The 20,830-nt window shown below is 39.0% G+C and overlaps 4 protein-coding genes across 4 annotated transcripts in view; 2 read left to right on the top strand and 2 right to left on the bottom strand.

The window, feature by feature from the left end:
* The window catches only part of ripor2 (RHO family interacting cell polarization regulator 2), a 31,721-nt gene extending 25,401 nt beyond the window's left edge, over nt 1–6,320 (top strand). Inside the window, exons 14-22 of the mRNA XM_015030469.1 lie at nt 628–812; nt 1,158–1,320; nt 1,405–1,537; nt 1,629–1,790; nt 2,991–3,164; nt 3,928–4,130; nt 4,212–4,295; nt 4,407–4,497; nt 5,139–6,320. Coding sequence (XP_014885955.1) covers nt 628–812; nt 1,158–1,320; nt 1,405–1,537; nt 1,629–1,790; nt 2,991–3,164; nt 3,928–4,130; nt 4,212–4,295; nt 4,407–4,497; nt 5,139–5,239 — 1,296 coding nt within the window. The 3' untranslated portion in view covers nt 5,240–6,320. The remainder of the gene's footprint in view (nt 1–627; nt 813–1,157; nt 1,321–1,404; nt 1,538–1,628; nt 1,791–2,990; nt 3,165–3,927; nt 4,131–4,211; nt 4,296–4,406; nt 4,498–5,138) is intronic.
* Nucleotides 6,321–8,404: 2,084 nt separating this feature from the next.
* gmnn (geminin DNA replication inhibitor) lies at nt 8,405–11,288 on the bottom strand. Its single transcript, XM_015030471.1, has 7 exons — nt 11,181–11,288; nt 10,810–10,875; nt 10,031–10,129; nt 9,802–9,955; nt 9,638–9,720; nt 9,290–9,400; nt 8,405–8,937 (listed from the first exon to the last, which is right to left on the bottom strand). The coding sequence occupies exons 2-7, from the start codon at nt 10,858–10,860 to the stop codon at nt 8,785–8,787; spliced, it is 651 nt and encodes a 216-aa protein (XP_014885957.1). The 5' UTR covers nt 10,861–10,875; nt 11,181–11,288; the 3' UTR covers nt 8,405–8,784.
* A 1,488-nt stretch (nt 11,289–12,776) lies between these two features.
* cunh6orf62 (chromosome unknown C6orf62 homolog) lies at nt 12,777–15,697 on the top strand. Its single transcript, XM_015030470.1, has 5 exons — nt 12,777–13,440; nt 13,989–14,165; nt 14,252–14,377; nt 15,184–15,318; nt 15,420–15,697. Exons 1-5 carry the CDS (start codon nt 13,312–13,314, stop codon nt 15,543–15,545), a joined length of 693 nt encoding a protein of 230 aa, XP_014885956.1. The 5' UTR covers nt 12,777–13,311; the 3' UTR covers nt 15,546–15,697.
* Nucleotides 15,698–16,836: 1,139 nt separating this feature from the next.
* Nucleotides 16,837–19,309, bottom strand: acot13 (acyl-CoA thioesterase 13). The gene is made up of 3 exons (XM_015030472.1): nt 19,137–19,309; nt 18,873–19,057; nt 16,837–17,196 (listed from the first exon to the last, which is right to left on the bottom strand). Exons 1-3 carry the CDS (start codon nt 19,218–19,220, stop codon nt 17,037–17,039), a joined length of 429 nt encoding a protein of 142 aa, XP_014885958.1. The 5' UTR covers nt 19,221–19,309; the 3' UTR covers nt 16,837–17,036.
* Nucleotides 19,310–20,830: the final 1,521 nt, after the last annotated feature.

The raw sequence follows: 20,830 nt of genomic DNA, 5'->3' as shown, positions 1-20,830 counted from the left end.
TTATTTTTTTGAAATTACTCTCTTTTCCAGCCCCACAAAAAAATTAACTTTTTTCAAAAAATTTTTTTTTTTTTTTTTTTTTTTTTTTTTTTTTTTTGCTTTGGCTGTTTTTATAAAAAGTTGTAAACCCAATGGAAGTATAAAAACTTGCAAAATGTGAATTTTGCATAATCAGTCCTCTATAATTAATTCAAACCCTGCATGGACATTAGATTGACCTTCCAGCTGGAAAAACAGCACTAAGCGTACGACCAGAAGTACAGCTGAAAGGTTTAGATCAAGGTGTATGCATGTATTAATGTGAGCCAGTCAAAGTTCAGACCTAAATCCAAATTATAATCTGTGGCAAGACTTGAAAATCAAAGTTTGCAGATGCTTTCCATCCAATCTGGCTGAGCTCGAACTATTTTTTTCAGACAAGCCCACAAGAGGTTCTGTACAGTTTAGATTTTTTTAATGTAAAATATGTTGAAAAGTCCTTACATTCCCACTTCCAAAATTTGTTTTGGTTTATCAGAAAACTCCTAATAGTACAGTGAGGTTTGTGGCTCCAACCTCCTTACTTTTCTCATCTTTGGTAGAGATTTAATGTCCTGTTTTCCATGTGGTGCTCCTGTTTTTCCACAGTGTCGCCTGCCGGGTCACAGAAGCCGGTCGTCCAGCCTCAGCCTGACGGTGGAGAGCGCCCTGGAGAGCTTCGACTTCCTCAACACGTCTGACTTTGATGACGACGACACCGGAGACGACAACACCGGCATCTGCAGCCTCCCGCAGAAATCTCCACCTTTAGATGCAGACCCAGAAAGGATTGAGTGAGTTCTTTGAAGGAACTCTAGAAAAATATGATGTTTTACTTCAGTTTCATTTTTGTAACTTTCTTTCACTTATTAAGACCAAAAAGCACTTGGTGGGGTTTTTGTGTTTTTGCTTGGAAAGAGATTATTTTGTCCAGATCGCAACAAAGAACTAAAATATTCCTTTAAATGCTGTAGAACTTTAGAAGAGTTTTGTTATTGAAACATACAGACAGTTGAACACAACCGAGTCGACATTTTCTACTCTGATGTTCAGATTGTTAGAAAACCTGAATTTGAACACGTCTTTGGACGTTTTAAAACGCTGCCACCCTGTGGCCGCTGTTGGTGTGTGCTGCTCAGAAGCCAGCATCAGGAGGCCAGAGGTCACCTGAGTGAAGCCCTGACAGAGGACACCGGGGTTGGAAACAGCGTGGCAGGAAGTCCGATGCCGCTCACCACTGGAAATGAAAACCTGGATGTAGCCATCGTCATCCACCTCCAGTACTGCATTCACCTCATCCAGGTAGTTTTCCACACCGCAGTCTTCTGCCATCAGAAACTGGAGTGTGACGTATTTATTGAAGCGTAACACTAAACCTTCTGGTAGATGCTGACCAGCGGGATGGGTGTGTGGCAGCGACGCGGTGTTCTCCTCAAACTGTCGGGACAGACGCAGCTGCTGGAGGAGCTGGCAGAGATCAGCGTTGACAGGCTCGGAGGCGTCACCTCGGCTGCCGACGGTACCAGCTGACAACTTAAAATCCAGAGTTTGACGTTTATTTTAAAAATCTAAACGCCTGCTCTTGCGCTGCACGACGTTTCTCCTTCCAGTTCTCCCAAGCCTTGCGGAGCGCCCGCAGCTGATGACTCTGTGGTCAGAGTGCAGCGGCTCTGCGGGGCTTTTCCACACTACGCTGGACCGAGTTTTCAAACACATGAACCAGCGCTACTCAGCAGTGCTGCAGGAGAGACACCCACACAGCGCTGACGCAGGTTGGCACTTGACCTGTAAACCAACAGCAGTTTTAATTTTGTTCCTGAGACGGAGCCTCTTACACAGGATCCATGTGTAGAATTACGCTAGAAATTAGACAAATTCCTTCTCAGAAGTAAGCTGTTTAAAACGCATGACTATGTTTGTCCACACATTCAATTAATTCATCTGTAAAATGCCCTTTCTCATTTAGATTAAATAAATATAGCTTGTAAGTTAGTTATTTTTAACTGAGTTCCTTTTTTAACTCTGCAAAAATACAAAATCTTCTCTAATTTCTAGTGCAAAAATCTTAATACACTAGATATAATACAAAACTAACTTACAAGTAACTTTTCAGCGTGATCTAAGAGCTTGTTTTAAAACCATAATTCCTCATTACTGATTGTAAAAAAAAAAAGTTCTTGCTCTACTGCCAGACTCTTTCACTTATGACATGGGAAATGAGGCCGGTTACAAGTTGAAAAAAAATATCTGCCAGTGGAACTAATGCTTTTTTAAAAATCAATATTAAGGAGTTATTGATGTGAAATTAGCTCTTGTATCTTGCTGAAAAGTTACTTGTTAGGTTTGTCTTATTTCCATTTAATTAAAAATAATTGCACCAGAAGCTAGACAAAAAAATAAAAAATTAAATACTTGGTAAGATTTTGTACGTTTGCAGTGAATATTTTTATTGGAATGACTTAAGATCATTCCAATAATGATCTTAAATCATTAAGATCATTAATGATGATCTTATTAATGATCATCAGTAATGAGAGTTTTATTTCAGTTTACTTGCTAAAAATCTACATTTTGTTTGGGGGTAAAAAAAGAGAACAGTAAATATAAATTTCAATATAAAAACCTCCTAAAATGTAGAAAAAATAAGGACAGAATTTGAGGTGACAAAGCAAAAATGTTACTTGTTGATCCTAGCATTAGCACTGCAGCACAGCAATCTGCTACGGGAAGTTAGAAAAGTTGCATTTACTTCAAATGTTCATAAAAGAGCTTAAAATTTGACTAGTTTGTACTCAAGTCTAGATTTAGACTGAACTGCAGTTCAATTCAGGCCTTGTTTTCAGATCATGCTCAGCTATTACCCGCAACCACTTATTTAATTTATTACATTTTATATGCAAGCTTATTTAAGACTGAAACTGTTGCAACCAACAATATATATATATATTTTTTTTTTTTTTCCTTTTCTTCAGTGATTGGCATGGTTGTGGGTGAGATGGTGGACAGGAGTGACCTGGCTGCAGCGCACGGCCCTCCTGCTGCGGCGCTGTCCCGGGACGTCCTGACTGTGTTTCAGTTCCACAACTACATCCTGCAGCACGACGTTCAGGACATGGAGACTCACCTGTTGCACCTGGCCAGAGAAGGTGAAAAGTAGCAGGCAAAGCCCTTCTTTTTTTAAAGATCAGTTTATGCTTTTCCTCAAATAATTATTGAACTTAAACCAAACAGCATTTGCTTTTTTTTTTTTTTTTTTTGTTAGTTTTTTTTCCAGTTATTAATAAAAGTAATTTGATGACTTTTCAGGCTTCTGAGTTTTTGTTTAAGGTTTTTGCTGTAAATTGACACTGATGGAAATTAAATGTAGAACCTAACAACTAAATATAAGGATCCCTAGCTGTATTGAAAGAAGAGAACATAATTTGAAATTCACGTCTTTCAGATCACTTTGCAAAAGAAAAACCTTTGTAAAGATTTGAGTATGACAAGAGTTCATTTCTTCTTGTGTTCATATGGGATATTTATCTTCCAAGTTGCCCCAAATCATTTATATATTCTGTACAAAACTATTCATACCCAGTAATTTAAATGTATTTACTTTTTTTTTTAGATTTGTTTTTTAACTGGAATTACAAACATCGGTGTGTTTGCTGGGGTTGCTACGCATTTCTAAAGATTCCCCTTTGTCCCTCTGATTGCCCTTAAATAAAATCTAAATTAATTGTTGCGCAATATAGTCCTACAGAATATCAAATACCGGGATTTGAATACAAATGCATGCCGCACTTGTTAGAAAAAAAACATACCAATTGAAATGTTATCCTTTTCTTTCTGTTTTTATATGGCTTAAAAGTGCAACAAAGCTTGTCAAAAAGGATTTGAACGTTTTCCGCTTGTGTTCGTTCGCAGAGGTCTTTGCGGAGACCCTGTGCGGTGATGATTTCTCTCGGCGTCTGGCACAACTGGAGGAGGTGCCTTTGTCGACTCTCTGGCCTCGAAACGGCACCCTGAGGGCACTGGCCTCCCTGCTGACGGCAGAAGACCCCCAGGTCAACAAGGCAGCAGCCGACTACCTCTCCTCTGGAGCGTCAGACAGACACTTCAGGACCAGGGTGAGCAGCGGCGACCGGAGCCCAGGTTTGCGTTGGAGTCTTAAGCGGAAGCAGCGTCCGACTGTTGTCTTGTTTTTGCAGGCCGTAGAGTACTACACCCAGGCGCTGTCGGAGGCTGGAGTTCAGAGCCAGAGGGCGGCCTGCTCGGCTCTCAGCTGTCTGCAGGTCAGAGTCGCATCCCACTTGTTGTCTGAAAGCAGCTTCACACTTCTAAAGATAGAAGAATATGACTTGCTTGTAGGATTCAGAAAGCCGTGTTTTTTTCTGCGTCTGAAGGCAGTGGAGAGCCTGAAAGCGGTCGTAGCGCTGTGTGATTCAGCTGATGAGGAGCTGCGCCATGTCGCCATAGAGACGCTGCTCACATTTGGTGAGTGCCGTTTTCAATCCTTGGAAATCTCTAAAACTCTAAAACCTACATTTGATGTTGACCGCTACTACGCCTCCTACTGGCCAACCAGTGTAACTTAATATTACTTGGATTTTATAAGTGACTCATTTTATTTTGTGACTATATTAAGTGGGGAAGGATAAACATAAAATAATACGTTTTTAAGCTGCTGCTCAGGATGTTGCCACACTCAACAAATAATTATTTTAAAATTGTCTTTACACAAAATATCCTTACCTGGTAAAAAAAATATATATATATTCATGAATAAGAACAAAAGAATACAAATAAAATTCATTCTTGTTGCATGTGAGCCTGACGTCGATCGCTTGCGTAGTTTATGACCAGCGACATGCAGGTAAGCATGCGTTGCTTGCATGAAATGAGGTTTGTAGCCAAATTTTAGGTTCTCTTCTTTGATAGATTTTATTATTTTAAACATGACAAAGAATAAATCCAACCTATTTTAACTTTCTCCTCCACTGTTTTTGACCACATCGGAAAAAGTACCTTCATAGTTAAGCAGAAAAACGAACTGGCAAAAGATGCTCGAGCCTTGATAATTGATCTATCAAGAATGATCATTATATAAAAAACCTCCTGTGTTTCTGTTGTTGCAGGCGAGGAGGGCCGGCTGGCGTACGAGCAGCTGGACACTGTGGTCGGGGATATGATCCGTCTGGGCACGCGGAGAGGAAACGCCGTCACCACCGCCTTCTGAACTATCGAGCCGCTTGAAACCTAACAAACTGCCGAGGGACGACGTCGAGCTCCCCGAGCCGCTCTGCTTCTTCGTCTGACAGCAAGAAAAACCGATTTATGTTCGTAGCTGCCTCTTGAGAAGAACTAACACCAAACAGATGGTCGTAACACACAACCTACACCCCTCCTGGATCCGGACTTGGACTCTTTACTTTAATATGAGACGACCCCCAGCCCCCGCACTCCTCCTTTCTTAACTTGCTTTCTGAGCCAGGCAGGCCAAGTCTCGGGCTGAACTGGAAGCGAAGCTGGAACTTGACTGGACCCAAAGCTGCTGCTGCTGCTGCTGCACAGACTGTGGATATTCCTGGAAAGCATCCTCTCCTTGGAAACAAGCACACACCAACCACATCACTTACTGTTAAGGAATCTGTTCATATCTACAGACCGACGTGTCGCTTAAATTTTTCTGTGATTTTTAAGTAATTAATGCAGCATGTTTCAGTTGCGTTGCTTTTTAGGTGCTTTCAGAAGACAGCATTAGTAAGCTTGTAAATGCAGCATCTTTTACACGGCTGGAAAATACACCTGGTTGTGTTCGCAGTGTAACTTGATTTGTGTTTTCTGGTACGTTCCATTTGATTTTCAGGGATTTTGCAGAGGCTGAAAGACATGTTGGTGGAAGATGATTTTTTATTTTTTTTTTTAGCAGTAAGTGAAGTCAGAAAGCAGTTTACAGCCTTCTTTGTGACGAGATGAAGCAGGGGCCCACTGTTCCACTCGCTCAGCAGTTTTATGTCTGAGCCTTTTCACGCTTGCGGTTTAACAAGTGCAATCTTTGTTTTGTACATATGATTGTTTTCTTTTGCTTTCATTTTCGTGCACCTCGTCGATACGAGGAGCCCGCTGGATGACGTCGGCTTCGACCACCTGAGCCTTGATGAGGTCGAGGCGGCAGATTCCACAGAAGCTCTTTTTGTAAATGTTTTTTTTTTCTTTCTTCTTCTTCTTCCTGCCGGGCCAGGAGCCGCTGCAGAGTATTAAATCCAGCTCGGGATTTCTAGAGAAGGCATGTTTTAACATCTGGAAAAAAAAAAAGGGTATAGGAACTGAGTGGTATTGTAGCCTTGATTTTAGGCTAACTGCACATTTACATATTGAAAGGCTTTGTTTTTCCACATCTCTAAAACGCTGTGTGGAAAAAAAATAAAATAAAATGACCGGAGGTAAGGATCTACAGGTGCATCTCAATAAATTACATAATACTTTAAGGTTAGATTAAAGTCATGGAGTTCACAAAGCAAAAATTGCGCATAGATTTATTAGAGAGTGGTATTTCAGTCATTTATTTTGGTTCATTTTTGAAAGTCCACAAGTTGACAAAATTTAGCTCCTTACTTGTACGCAATAATTATCAAAATATTTTAGGCATCTGTGACACAAGTTCACTTTTTGAATGAAATCGAGATAAGCTTTTGAATGATATTTTGATTTATTGAGCTGCACTTGAACTGTCTGCTGGTATCATGCTACCTGTACTACTGAGTCGAGTGCTAACGCACCGAGACAAACATTCACATAAAAATCTGTTTCCTATTTATTGTTTACTCCTTGTAACTCTACTATTCTTTCGGAGTTAAACTGCAAGTAGTGCAGAATAACCATGTTCTGTGAATAATTTTCATATTTATGTTGTATTTTCAGGTCTAACGTGAACTGTTGACCTTGATAGTTTTATCATGATCTTGTAAACTGATGGTTAATTTTAATTGGAGTTTATTTTAATAGAAATATATTAGATTATCATTTTTTGGAGGAGATTTGATGTTTTCTTCATTGAAGTATCATAAAAAAAATTTGAGACTTCTATATATTTATAAATGTTACTTTATCAACTAGATTTACTGTAACCAAAGGAAATTTAATTATAATTTTGACCTTTTTTTTTTAACAAAAAAGAGCTAATTCAAGAGAATGTATTTTCAATAAAACATTTGCATTAAGGCCAGAACTCAGATCTAAAAGGAAAAGCACAACTTAAAGAATTAAACCCACAATAGATGGGTCTTGTTACATTTAGATGTAACTTCTTAATCCAGTTCAAAGCCATATTAAATATTCTTATACATTGTATTTTTTTCCTGTATTATCTGTAAATGTGTGAACAGTTACTAAAATATTGTCATTTGTTTTTCTATACACACTTTTTTTTTTTTTTTTTTCAAAATATGGTCCAAATCTGAAGCAATTTTCATTTCATGATATGCATATAGCAGTACAGTATTTTTAGCCTAGCATCTAAATTAACCCAGTCTGTATATAGCATTCTCCCTTTTATGAACTTGCAGTTGACCAGTGTTTATAATTGGTGGGCCATGTGAATCCTAAGCACTGTCAAGTACAAGCAGGCAAAAGTGTGCACATGTGGAGTCATTTACAGTTTTAACACTTTGAAATTGAAATTAATCTGTGGTCCATAGCTTCAGCACTGATCCATCTACTACTCATCTGTTGTGGTCAGCAGTATTTCTTGTGCTCCAATATTGCAATAAAGTATATTTTTGCATATTTAAAATTACTGTTTTGATTTTCTGCAAGTATTTGCTGTAAACAATGCACCTGGAAATTTTGATCCAACAAGAGAAAAAGCTGTCCAGCCATTTTGTCACCTTAATTTGAAACAATCTACAGGTATAAGGGATGATGTAGGCTCAGCTATGCTGAAAAGAAATTGAAGCAAATTAGATTAGGCCAAAAAAATTGCCAGGTAATGCAGACACTGAAGGTACTCCCATATATCCAGCAAAATGTTTCTCATTTTTAAGAGTACTTGCTGTCACCAATTGAACTGCATATTAAATCTAAAGAATCAGCTCAGTGTTCAAGTTTAAAAAGTTTTTCCCAATTCTGTATTGCCCGTTTGACTTGCCGTTACAAGCTAAATGAGGGCAACAAGCTACATTTATTTTAACCGTAAACAAAACAGGAAGCCTTCAAACTATAAAAGGCAGAAAGTGTCAACATGACCCATTTCTATAAAACAATTTTATCCACTTTTCAAAAAAAAATTTGAACTTTAAAAGTTGTCAATACCAAGATGTACAAAGTGCAATAAAGGAGTTGCTTGATAAATTTAGCCGTTTTGTCATATACACCCTTAAAGTGAAGAATAGCCAACAGGAACTCAGTTTCTTTCAATTTTATTGTATAGACTATGTACAAAATCAGATAAAAAGCAGTTTCACATTTTAAACTGAGACAAGGGTCTGCCAACAGCCAGATTTATTAACATACGAGACCCTGCAAAACAAGGTTGAAGTCTGGAAAACATTTCAGTTTTAAACTACAGGGCTCCTCTATAAAAAAGGTGCTCAGTAGTCAGTGAGGGCTTAATACCAGTCAATTACCGGACGAAAGTCCTTTGGATTGAAAGATCGAGACAAACCGTCCAATGCGTTTAAATTTAAACTCAAATGATAAAAAGCTGCCAACAACTCAACAAAAATTACAAGTTTATTAACAAAAGAGGGCATATCTCCTTCAAAAGGAGGTCTTTCTCTAAAGTCAGTTTAATCCTGAGGGTCCAGCTTCGTCATGATCTGACGTCTCTTCATCGCTGTAGTCTGCCTCCTCTTGCTCAGCTGGACCCGCCTCTTCTGCATCAAACGCAATGTCCTTCATTTCTTCCAGGCTCTCTGGGAACTTTCCAGTCAGTCTCTGTAAACACATTATACAAGTTGTTAATTAGTACCAAGAGAGATCATGCCTTTACAATGAACTTTATTTTACTCTGGGGGGGAAAAACAAAAAACACTTCAACCCATAGTGCACACAAAGGAGGCATTTAAACTATTGGATTAAGTGTACCAGCTCCAGTTACAGGCCTGTATGCCACTGCTAAAACTGCTGCACTTTTGGATAAAAAGCGGTATCAAGTTCAGAAACATAATATGTCAAAGCCTAATTATGCCCTTTAGTGCAATCTAAGATCAGGTTGAGCTTTAAGACAAAGGCAGACAGCACAAAGAAAATCCATGCCAGGTGTTTGGTAGATACTCAGAGTACAAACCTCAATCATGTCAGCCATGTACTGCACGTGTTGCGCCAGCTCCTGCAGCTCTTCATTCTCAGACTGGAGCTTGCTGATCTGTTCATCTCTGGCTTCGATGTCTTTGTGCAACTGGTTTGAAAGAAATTAGTTGGTCAGAGCTCAAAGTACAAGGTCACCAAACTGAAGAACCTTAAAAGCACTGAAGACAGTTTTGACAGGCCTGACTGAACAGAAGTAGACAAAAGCCAACTAATGATTGAATACATTTTCTGCAGTCTGGACTGGTTTATTCCCAGGGTCAAGGGAGTTGGAGCGTGGGAACGTTCAGAAAGCTAAACATTATCTGAGCCCTAGTGATTAACTCACCTTTTCGTTCTCCTGTAGGACACTGTACAAAGCCTTTCGTCGTTCTTCTGCTACTTCTTTCCAGTAAGAGGAAGGAGGAGTTTCTAGAAAAGTGCAAGATAAAGATGTCATTTCTAGAAGGTGAAGGAGATTTTCACCAGTTACAGAACCGATCATAAGTTTACCTTTGACCATAAGTTCATATGCTTCTTTGGACAGGCCATCTGGTACACAGTCAACTTCTTCCGTTTGTGTGGCTTTGACTTCTACTTTAACCCTCTTCTGACCTCTTGACTGGTCCAGTATCCACTGTTTCCTCTTCGGAATAACCTTTCCTGTCTAAAATAGAAGAATCGGGATTAGGAATGGCTGAACCCTCAGCTGTACAATCAAGACTATTGTTACAGGCCATACCTGAGCCGATTTCAAACTTGTGTTGACTGCTGACACCTGGAGGACCTGCAGGCTGTGTCTTCGTTTTCCAACTGCCTTTTGAGGCGATGCAAAGAAGTTCTGAAAGACAAATATACCTTCAGAGATCAGGAAAGGCAATTTTCCCCTTTACAGCAATTCTTTGAACACATAGAATTGGAGACTCCTTAAATGGTATACGAGTGCAAACGTATACATAATGTTTAATGCATGGATTGCATCTTGAAATCAATTTCAAACATTACATTCAACTTAATCATGTACATAATAATAATGGAGAGAATATTAAACATGTGCTTCAGAGAGAAAAGCATTGTGATGAAAGACTTCAGTGAAAATCAGAACTTTGCACAAATCAGAAAATGCCCAATTAGTGCACCGTGACAGGAAAGTACTCAGTTATGATTTTCCGAGCTTGGCATCACCTGACACAGAAGACTTTAGTTACAATGTCACTAAAGTAGAGAGAGGCTCCTTATACTGCCCAAGCTCAAGGGTAGGGCACAAAGTTGTTGTGGTCATGGGAAAGTTCCTCTTGAGTGCTCATTAAGGAGCAGGACAAAGCCTAGTTAATGTTTGGCTAGACCTCAACAGCTCCATTGGTTTGAGGCTGATTAAATCATCTTTCAGAGATTTGGACCATTTGAGAGCCCAACAAGAATTTCAGTTCTTTAAAAGGCAACAATTCAGCAACAACAACAAAAAAGAAAAAAAAAGAAAGAAACATACTTAAAACCCAAGAAGAAATACTTCAGATTTACCTTCATGTTCTCATTGGATCTCTGCTGTTTCACGTTGCCAACGGAATTCATTTTCTTTCCGGAGATCTGATAAATAAGGTTAGGGACAAATTAAAGCAGATACTGCACAAGATAAAACCAAAGCAAAATATGCATCTATATATGGGTCGATTGTGATTCTAGGTGACTAGACGGTCAAAAATAATAGGATACAAATATCTTCTCGTGCTAAGAACAAGCTAATTCAAATATTATGCTAACGGTAGCGCCATCCAAGTCTAATGATGTACAAATTTGACTTAAATATAAGCCCCCGTACGCCACACTCTCTAGTCAATGTGTTAATTACAAGAATATTTCAAACAGCCCAACATTAAGAGACGTAAACTCACCTTTCACAAACTCAACCGAACCTCTTTAAAACTCTTGTTTTCCTCAACTAAAAGATCTCGCGCCAGGGGCTTAAATACGAGCACCGAGTCACGTGTGAAGCCACCAATCACCACGAAGAATTTTTATTTTCTTCTCCTCCGTCTCCTCCTTCCACCAATAGAGAAGGAGAAAAGACACATCATGAATGCATCGTACGGCAACGGTGCCGCCATATTGTGAGTGGCAATTTCTATCTATCTATAGTTAATCCTTACAATGATTAAGATGAGACGCATGAGGGTGTTCAATGCACTTAAAGGATTAAAATCTTTGACAAAATATGGATCTTTTTCTATTTATGTTAACAGTGGTAGTTTTAGAAGTTGAAAGAATGCGTTTACTAAAAGTATTGCAATTTTCAGTATAACTACCATAACATTGCAAGGTTCGAATAACTAACAAGGCCTAATGCAACTTACTTTAGTTACAGTGTATTTGCATTGATGCAAAAATGATTCATCCAGAAGACCTCCAATATTCCAGATAACTAGAGATTTTTAGTTTTTTCCAACACAGTTGCATAGCTATGCAAGGCAAACACGCCACACAAAATATGGCGGACGTATTCTCACGTATCGTTTTTTTTTTTTTTTTTACCAGGTAACGAAGCCGCTCCGTCGGGTCACGTGTCTTATTACGTCCAGTTATTGTAACTGCCTGCGCAGCCATTTTGAGGGGGAAGGCAGAGAACCCGTCGAGCGCTAATGTACTGTTATTAGCCTCCCTGAAAAACACACACAGACACACACAAAGAAACCGAACGGGGCACACGTTGGACGGCACGTCGTTAAATATGGGCCCACCAGGAGACAGAACACGCCACACATCGACTGATAGAACGGGGGATCTCCGCTGGATGGTCGATTTATCTTGACATGGCATGCGGCGGGGCGAGCCGGAGGTTGTGACGACTGAAGAAAAGAGAAAGAACTAGCTCGCAGCGTCAGACGTTGGAAGAGGAGGGAGATTTTTGTTTAGCTAACGCTTGTTTCGCAGTTCAGCGTTTATTTTAATCGATTACCAACTGATTTGTGTCGAAAGTTGTTGACAACAGTTTAATATGGAGCTGAAATAGTGACCAGAAACAGTTACAACGTTAGTCTTCCGACTTTTAATAACAGCACTGACAGTCTCGTTGAGCCAGAAAATGTAATAAAAGGCGTGGTAAGATGACTGACCACACTTAAAAAGCCTCAGTTAAGCCAGTCTGTCTTAAAATAAGATGTAGCTTTATCACTGATTCACTACTAGTTAGTGTCAGAAATGAATACCTAGGTTGGCTTGCTAGCTAGCTAGCAGACCTTAGCTAGTGTGCTAAAAATACGCCCACATCATGACTATCAGCTGTGGCAGCAGCACGGGCCCAGGGCCAGATGAGTGACGGAAAAAGTTCAGGAAATGTCGGTTTACTTTCGCTGTAGTCTTCGATGTTACCGGGTGCCTGTATCTGTTGGCATCTGTGTCTCCCTGCCATGTTCGTCTGTATCCCCAGTCCGCCTGTAACACGCTCATAACACAGTCTGTGTTCAGAGAAACAAAACAAAACCGCAGCCATGGATCAGGGACTTTGAGATGACCCAGTTAATAGAATATCGGTCTGCTCGCTGTAGTTCACAATCTCACTAGCAAACAAACAAACAAAAAAAATGTCACCAATATGTGTTTTGTTTTGTAGCAGCCTTTTCTATTAGTTTCAGTTATCATTTCTAAAAGAGAGCCACATTTGAGTTGTTGTTTTTTTGAAATCTGTTGTACTCATTTCAGTGGCAGTTGGAAAAAAAAAAGTTAATTTGGCTTTGAGGCCATGTCTTAAAACATGGGTTTTTGATCAGGTATAAAGGCAATGGAGTCTTAGCCTGTTGAGCATTCCCCTTCTCAAAACTGCCTTTTTACAACAACCAAATATTGAAATGACTTAGTTTAAAATCTGATTTGTTGGTCTTTTAAGTTCATAGTGGTTAGAGGACCTAGTTTTAGAGATTTTTTTATTGCATTGTCAGCTCCATCCTTTCTTAAAAGTATAGAATAAATAGACAGTGTCGCTAAAGTACATCACACGAGAGGAAGAGACACTACCAACAAAATCTAACCATGGGGGACCCAACTTCACGAAGAAACCAAACAAGAAACCGGCTTCGAGCTCAGCTTCGGAAGAAAAGGGAATCTTTGGCTGATCAGTTTGACTTCAAGATCTATATAGCCTTTGTTTTCAAGGAAAAGGTTTGTTAACATGACAGCTATATTCCATTATATTTATACTGGAGATGCAACAGACAATAGACCATAAATGTAAATCGGCCAATTTTCCATTTTGCTATTGTCAAGTCAAATGCTAAAACCTGATGGAAATGTACAACTTTTACTTTCAGCGTTTTCCAGGTCTAGATATGTAAGGGGGGGGGATATGGACAATTAGTTGTTTTTCCTTATGTTACATGTTCTCTTTTTTTCTCTTTCCATCCTTCCTTTTGTCCTTCACCTTTTTAAACTTTATTCTAAATATAGCGTTGTCTTCTTTTTTTGTAACATCTCTTCACCATTTCAGGTCATTTAAACTTTTTTTTGTTAATTGAAAACATTCTTGACTTTTTTCATAATTTTTACTTTAATTTTGGAATGGATAAACAACAACAACAAAAAACGTAATGTTTTTCCACCAGTGACCCTAACACCCTCTTTTAGAATAGGCAGGTCAGACCTCAAAGAAAACCAGAAAAATATGCATTGACCTGTGAAACCCTCAAAATCGCTTGCTTTATTTTTAACAGAAGAAGAAGTCTGCACTTTTTGAGGTAGCTGAAGTGGTGCCCGTGATGACCAACAACTACGAAGAAAACATCCTAAGAGGTGTGCGCGATTCAAGCTATTCTCTGGAGAGTTCGATAGAGCTCCTTCAAAAAGATGTGGTGCAACTACACGCCCCCCGATACCAGTCGATGCGAAGGGTAAGACTCGACTATATGAACGAAGTCCCCAGTTATGGCTTAAAAAAAATGCTTAGTTACTATAATTATTTGTCTTGTTTCTTTAGGATGTGATAGGCTGCACACAGGAAATGGATTTTATCCTTTGGCCACGCAACGATATTGAGAAGATTGTCTGTCTGCTGTTCTCCAGATGGAAAGGGGCCGATGATGAGCCCTTCAGGCCTGTGCAGGTCAGACCTTTGCTCCTGTCATCACTTTGGAGTGACTACTCCATGTGCTATGTATCAGATTAATGTAAAATCTGTCTTGTACACATTGAGCAAAAATAAATGACGTGAAGCCAAATTGTACTGAACAGTCAGGGAAGAGTACCTGTACAGCAGGGGTGGCCAAGTCCAGTCCTCAAGAGCCACCATCCTGCAAGTTTTAGAAGTATCCTTACTCCAACAGACCGGGATCAGCTCTACAGAGGCCTGATAACGAGCCAGTCATTTGATTCAGGTGTGTTGAAGCAGGGATGCATCTGAAACTTGCAGGATGGTGGCTCTCGAGGACTGGACTTGGCCACCCCTGCTGTACAGCTTGGTCAGTCAGTTATCCTTCAAAACTAAACGTTTGATAAAAACGGTGATTTCGGTGAAAATATCCCGTGTCTTAACATTCTTGTTGTCATCTTTGCCAAACGGCTCCATCGCTGACCCGTAGGACTTTCCTACAGAAAACATTTGACTTGTCCACACACGTGGAGCTTCATAGTTTCCATTTGAGGGAGCTGCTTCTTTCTTTGTCCGAACTGCAGACAAAATTGCACACAGGTTAACATCAGGCTTCTAGAATGGCCTACCCAAATCCTTAACCTCCGCTCTATTGAACCGTTTCAGTATGCGTAAATGTCATTCTTCTAAGTCTGCCAAATATAACACGGTCAAATAGCAGTTCGTAGTTGAGCCTGAAGCTTTTTTTTTTTTCAGGTTACTACATGAAATTTAGCCAGCAGCCCAGACTTTGCATACAGACTCTTTCCTCTTCTTCTCAGGCCAAGTTTGAATTTCATCATGGAGACTACGAGAAGCAATGCTTGCATGCTTTGGGTCGTAAAGACAAAGCTGGAATGGTGATGAACAACCCAACCCAGTCTGTATTTCTCTTTATGGACAGACAACACCTGCAGGTACATCTGTTGAAACGTTTAAAAAAAAAAAAGAACTGGCTTATCAAGTTTAAAAACCCTGTCCTCTTTAACGAAGCCATTATACTTTTTGGTCGTTTCAGACTCCTAAAACCAAGGCCACGGTTTTCAAGTTGTGCAGCCTGTGCCTGTATTTGCCCCAGGACCAGCTGACCTGCTGGGGCGTGGGAGACATCGAGGATCACCTCCGCCCATACATGCCTGATTAAGGCTTCTTGCTTCACCCAGCCACACAGAGACAAGCCTTTACCTCTCCTTCCCTCCCTAAGCCTTCAGAAGCAAATTGATGTACTCATCTCCTCCCTGTCCCTTTTAAAAGATTTGAACTTGTGCTTGGATCTCCTTTTTGTTCCCCCACTCATTTTCTCCCTCTAACCTGAAGCCCATTTGCTTCCCATCCTGTTTTTTTTTTATACCCCATTCTTCCCATGTTTGTCCCAATACTTTCTCCCATTTTTTTTTTTGGATTGGCTCTGACATTTTTATTTTACTTCATTCCCTTTTCCTTACTCACCCTTTCTTTCATTTTGCTTTTGTTTTTTTTGTTTGTTTGTTTTTTTTTTTAATTTGAACCTGCACGGACATTGATTTTTTGAGTGGTTGGTTGTTCTCTTGGAGCCACACAGTCAACAGCATCGGTCACTGAATGAACTCTTTATGTTGCATCTAAACCGGAACAAACGATACGCAAGTCTTCATGGTGGTTACGATGGACATGTCTTATATCCTTGATGTGATAAGAAAGGATTGTTAAAGCTTGTTTTGTAATGTTACTAGGGCTTCTAAAACAAGTTTAGACAATCTTTTTTGCCCAGGATAGGCATGAGCAGGTATCAGAACACCTGTACAGGCAAAGATAACAAGAGGAAGAGTGTTTGTCAAATCATATGGTGTAGGTATTGCTTCTTATAAACTGCCTTAGTTTTATTTGCTGGACTTAAAAGATGTTTTTGTGTCATTTGCTTTTCTCAGAAACATACTAAACAGGCCTTTGTTTAAATTTGCGAGTATCTCAAAAGGCATTGTGCAGAGTTAAGACATGTTGGTATGTTGAAGTTGATTTTTCACAGTTCAATCCGTTCATGCACTATTTCATTTAAGCTACTGAAATCTGATGTTTTGCGCTTTGTTTTTCGGAGGGACATGGGTCGGTGATGATTTGCAATGATGACAGATTTAACAATAATAATAATAATAATAATATACCTAACAAAAAAAAGGGTTTTGCTTAAAGCTAACTGATTTCTGTTTAATTTGATCTGTTAAAGTTGCGAATCTGCTGCCAAGCTTCTTTAAATTAAAATTGAGTTTTGAAGGGTTTGCTTTTTCAAAGACTATGAAGTACAGCAGTACGTAAAGTTTCGCTCCTTGCTGATTCAATGTGTTTTAGCTGAAAAAAAAAAGGGTGTAAGGCATGTAACTTCTGGGTTTTGATTTTCTGTTCTCTAATCTTTACTGCTGAGCATATCTCAATACAGTGCAAAGTCTGAAAAAAAAGAGTCTTTGTCCAGCTGGCTTTATTGCATGTACAAGAAACATTTGCTGCTCGATATTCACAAGAACACAAACACATAAGTTAGGGGGGAAAAAACCACAGAACTTTGTTCTGCAAACTTATGTACTTACAAAAAGAACAGTCTACATATTCAGAATCCCAAGTTTTAGCAGTAAATTATACAATTTCAATTAGAAGAGACGGTTTAGCTGCTGCCGAGGTGTTTAGTGTGTCGTCCTTGAGCGATGAGTTTCCCTGAGGCTTTGCTGGAGAGATCTACAGTAGCAAATGCCAGCGTTTTCCCCTGCTTCAGAACTTGTGCAGTGATGAGGACGTCTTCCCCTATTTTGGCAGCATTCATGTACCTGCAGCATAGTGACATTCCCAAACACACACACACACACACACACACATTACTTGCTTATGGAGTTCATCTTCAAAATGGCAACAAAAATCCACTGAAGTTTAAGAGGGGAAAGTGAGAGATGGCCAACAATCTTAAAGGGATTGTTTTTATACTTTCGTTTGGGTCTTTACTGTTTCTAAAAACAGCATCTGTTCGGATTATGGCAATAACTTGATGTTTTTGGAGTATGGAAAACAAGCTGTTTCAAAAAACCGCCGCTGCCTTTACACCTAGCAACCCAAGCGGAGCTCTGCCCACTTAGATGAGGATGCTTGGTCAGCTGGTTTTACCGCTGTATGCACTGTACAATGGCTGCTGGGAAGCACGAGTTTTGTTGTTGACTTGTCACTCAGAAATGACTTGCTGCATTCTTGTTGGTTGTGCAGGAGGCTCAACTTCTGCTTTTCAAAGATGTACAGTTGTATAATTACACATCTATTTGCAGCCAATTTCACGTGAGGGTAAAAGTCGAGTTCCCAACCAGTACATCCAGCTTGTATCAGCAAGCTGAATGTACATCACAACATGATGCTGCTACTAGCATGCTTCTTGTGACTACAGTGTGTTCAGGGTGATGTGCAGTATTAGTTTTCAGTTGTTTCAGTGTTTAAGCAGGACTCTGCAGCTCCTTCAGAGTAACTGTGAGCCTGTTGGCTGCTCCTCAGATGCTTTGTTTTATTAAAGGTAGCAAAGTAAAAGGGGCTGAATACATTTCCTTAAAAAAATGCTGAAAGCCATGTATTTGTCTGCATGTGTTGGTGTGACCCAGGAGTCTGCAGTCCTTTTGACTCCCAGTCCAGCTAAATGAAACTTATGTAGAGACAAAAATGTTACCTAAGCTTTTTTATCTACTAAAAATAGGTAATTTTTAAAGAATCACCACTTTATTTCTGTTTTTAGATGTGAAATTAAAGAAAAAAAAGACAGAAAAGTTGACATTTGTGGAAAAATGATTGAAAAACGTTATTTAAGCTGAAGTTTATAAATGTATGCTGCCTGCACAGAGTTTAAATGCTTGACAGCAGACAAACTCCTTGTTTCCGTACAGAGTTCTTGCTAATTAAGTTTATTCTGAATCTGAAAAAGCGAAATATTACGGCTATTTTTAACTAATTGGTAACACTTTATTTGAAGGGGGCTGAATAAGACTGACATGACACCGTCATAAACATAACACCTGTCATGAACATCAATAAGCCTTCATGAATATTTATGACTGTTGTCATAAAGCGTCATTCGGTAAATTATGACACTTTTAATACAAAATTGACACTATTCAAAATGTCTTTGTTATGACAACTTGACATTAACCAAGAAATCATTACTGTTTAAACTTTACCTTTAATAACATAGTTACCTACATTTTTAAAGTGCAATCAGTAATACTTTTATAACAAATTTATATCAGTAATGGTTTTTATATATAAACATTAGCAGGTTCTTTATCACTTTTGACAAAATTATTAGGAGTCACTGGATGGCCCAAATAGCCACAGGGTGCAGACTCTTGGTCTAATCCACAATTTCTCTGTGACATTCAGTGAAGTTTGTTGCTGCAACTGGAAAAACTTAGTAGCAGAGGATACAATTGCATTGCACCGTCTTGATGCATGATTGGGGTATTTCTAAACTCACGTTATATTCATGTCCACGCTGACCCCCGGGGCTCCTCTCTCGCTGTACATAATGGCCATGGTAGAGATCACGTCCACCAGGGTGGCTGTCAGCCCGCCGTGCAGCGTCCCTCCCCGGTTTGTGTGCTCCTCTTCCACCCGCATCTCACACACCACCTTCCCGGGGCTCGCAGACACAACGTCCACCTATGGACAACATCTGGGGTTGCAGTTTGAAAACGCAAAAACCCTGGGTTTAGCTTCAAAAATATCTGTTCACATTTACCTTGCTTATGACTCTGTCGAAGCCCGAGTGGTCGACCATCGCTCTCATTATTTGTCTCAGTGAGTTTAAAGTCAGGGTGCTCATGTTTGACGGACATCAACGCGGCCAATGTCAAAGTTGTGTTTATTTCCAACAGGAAGTTGCTGCGTTTCATAAATCGTCCGGGCGGAACTTGAGTAGATTTACGGAAGTGCACCAAAAGTAGTGGAGAAGCATAAAAACAAGAGCCATATATATACTTATATATACTGATGGACATAATCTGTTGTATGTTTAATATTTTTATTTTATTTCTTATCAATTCTTTATTTCCCAGAAGGTTGCGCATCTACACTGTGATTTATGGCCACATTTAAACATTGCGCATTTAAGTCAAATTTTACATCTGAAATAATTACAAGGTAATTATTCAATTTTACCTTCAAAAATTAAGGTAAAATTATTTTTTACCTTAAAAAAACTAAGGTATGTTTTTTTACCTAACTTCTTATTCATAAGGTCCCAAAAGACCATTCTCAAGTGCTTTTACTGGATTACTGTGAGTTTTATTATCAAATAAAATGTCATCAAAGTTCCAATGAGTTTTTATAGTGTCCATTTTCTGAAATTCTGCAACATATTAAAATGAACCTGATCAAACCATGGCAAAATCTAAAATTAATGCAATGTACAAAAATAAAAAAGTATTTACCTCTAAAAGATTTATTTTTGTTTTTATTGTCATACACTTGAATGTTTAGATACAATGAATGGTAATATCAGGAACAAATAGTGTGTGCACCAAAGGTAATTTTAAATTATGATTTCATTTATGAAGGAAAAAACCTAAGCAATCCAGTCTGGTTCTCTGTGAGAAACACTGGGATTAAATGGCACCTCTCCCATGGACTATCATTGGAGATAGTGTTTCAGTGTTATTAGTAATGGCCTCATGGCCTTATGGCAACCAAATTATTGAGCTGATCTAAAAGCAGAAAATAAATAGTTCTCCAATAGAGTTCATAAAGCAAATTATTGTTTTGAAGAATCTAGAATAATTCACTACAGTTTTGACCTATATTTTCATTGTGGTTAACTTCTCGTCTCAACATAAAAGATCGCCAAAAACACATGAAATAATTTGTGTTTTCATTAAAAGATAAAATATTTAATTAGTTTTAAACTTCATAAATAATCTGTTTTCAGGGAGGCAGTTTCTAGCTGTTGATAATCAAATCCAATAAATTAATTGTAAGTTTTTATGTTAAATGGTGTTGCTCTTTGTTTTCTCGTCTCCCCAGGTCCATTAATGTCGTGTGTAAAAGTGAAACCACAAAGAATGCAATGGAAAATTTTATAATGTACCCCTCACTCCTCTTATGCTTTAGATTGTCTCTGATGATGAGATCATTGTGCCTGCATGATCTTATCATCTAATCCGGTACACAATCTGGGTGTTACTTCTGAGACTGCATTTCACGCATTAAGTAAAATCCCCCTTTGCTAAACAATAGACAAATGGCAAGGCCATCGGGGTTGGGCCCCACAGAATCCTTGGTGCATAACAATCAATGATTCACACCTTTGATCCAATCAAGTCTCTTGTCTCTCTGTTGAGAAACACCCAAAGACAGTGACAGAATCTGACTTTAACCCTCTTAAGACCATAATTGTAACTGGGGCGCCTGGTATTTTTCTGATTTTATGGCTGTAAA

This window comes from Poecilia latipinna, unplaced genomic scaffold, assembly GCF_001443285.1.
Source record: "Poecilia latipinna isolate Pla-1442-1.1 unplaced genomic scaffold, P_latipinna-1.0 Scaffold183, whole genome shotgun sequence".
NCBI classification, from domain to species: Eukaryota; Metazoa; Chordata; class Actinopteri; order Cyprinodontiformes; family Poeciliidae; genus Poecilia; species Poecilia latipinna.
The sequence above is the reverse complement of the archived record's forward strand: the minus strand, read 5'-3'. Positions and strand labels throughout refer to the sequence as shown.

Coding starts and splice junctions, on each gene's coding strand:
- gmnn (XM_015030471.1), bottom strand. CDS start 10,860: ATGAATTCCGTTGGCAACGTGAAACAGCAGAGATCCAATGAGAACATG. Junction 9,956..10,030: donor CAAGTTTGAAATCGGCTCAG/GTATGGCCTGTA, acceptor CTTCTATTTTAG/ACAGGAAAGGTTATTCCGAA. Junction 8,938..9,289: donor ACATGGCTGACATGATTGAG/GTTTGTACTCTG, acceptor ATGTGTTTACAG/AGACTGACTGGAAAGTTCCC.
- cunh6orf62 (XM_015030470.1), top strand. CDS start 13,312: ATGGGGGACCCAACTTCACGAAGAAACCAAACAAGAAACCGGCTTCGA. Junction 14,378..15,183: donor AGCCCTTCAGGCCTGTGCAG/GTCAGACCTTTG, acceptor TCTTCTTCTCAG/GCCAAGTTTGAATTTCATCA. Junction 15,319..15,419: donor TGGACAGACAACACCTGCAG/GTACATCTGTTG, acceptor TGGTCGTTTCAG/ACTCCTAAAACCAAGGCCAC.
- acot13 (XM_015030472.1), bottom strand. CDS start 19,220: ATGAGCACCCTGACTTTAAACTCACTGAGACAAATAATGAGAGCGATG. Junction 19,058..19,136: donor TCGACAGAGTCATAAGCAAG/GTAAATGTGAAC, acceptor TGTTGTCCATAG/GTGGACGTTGTGTCTGCGAG. Junction 17,197..18,872: donor AGCGTGGACATGAATATAAC/GTGAGTTTAGAA, acceptor ACTATGCTGCAG/GTACATGAATGCTGCCAAAA.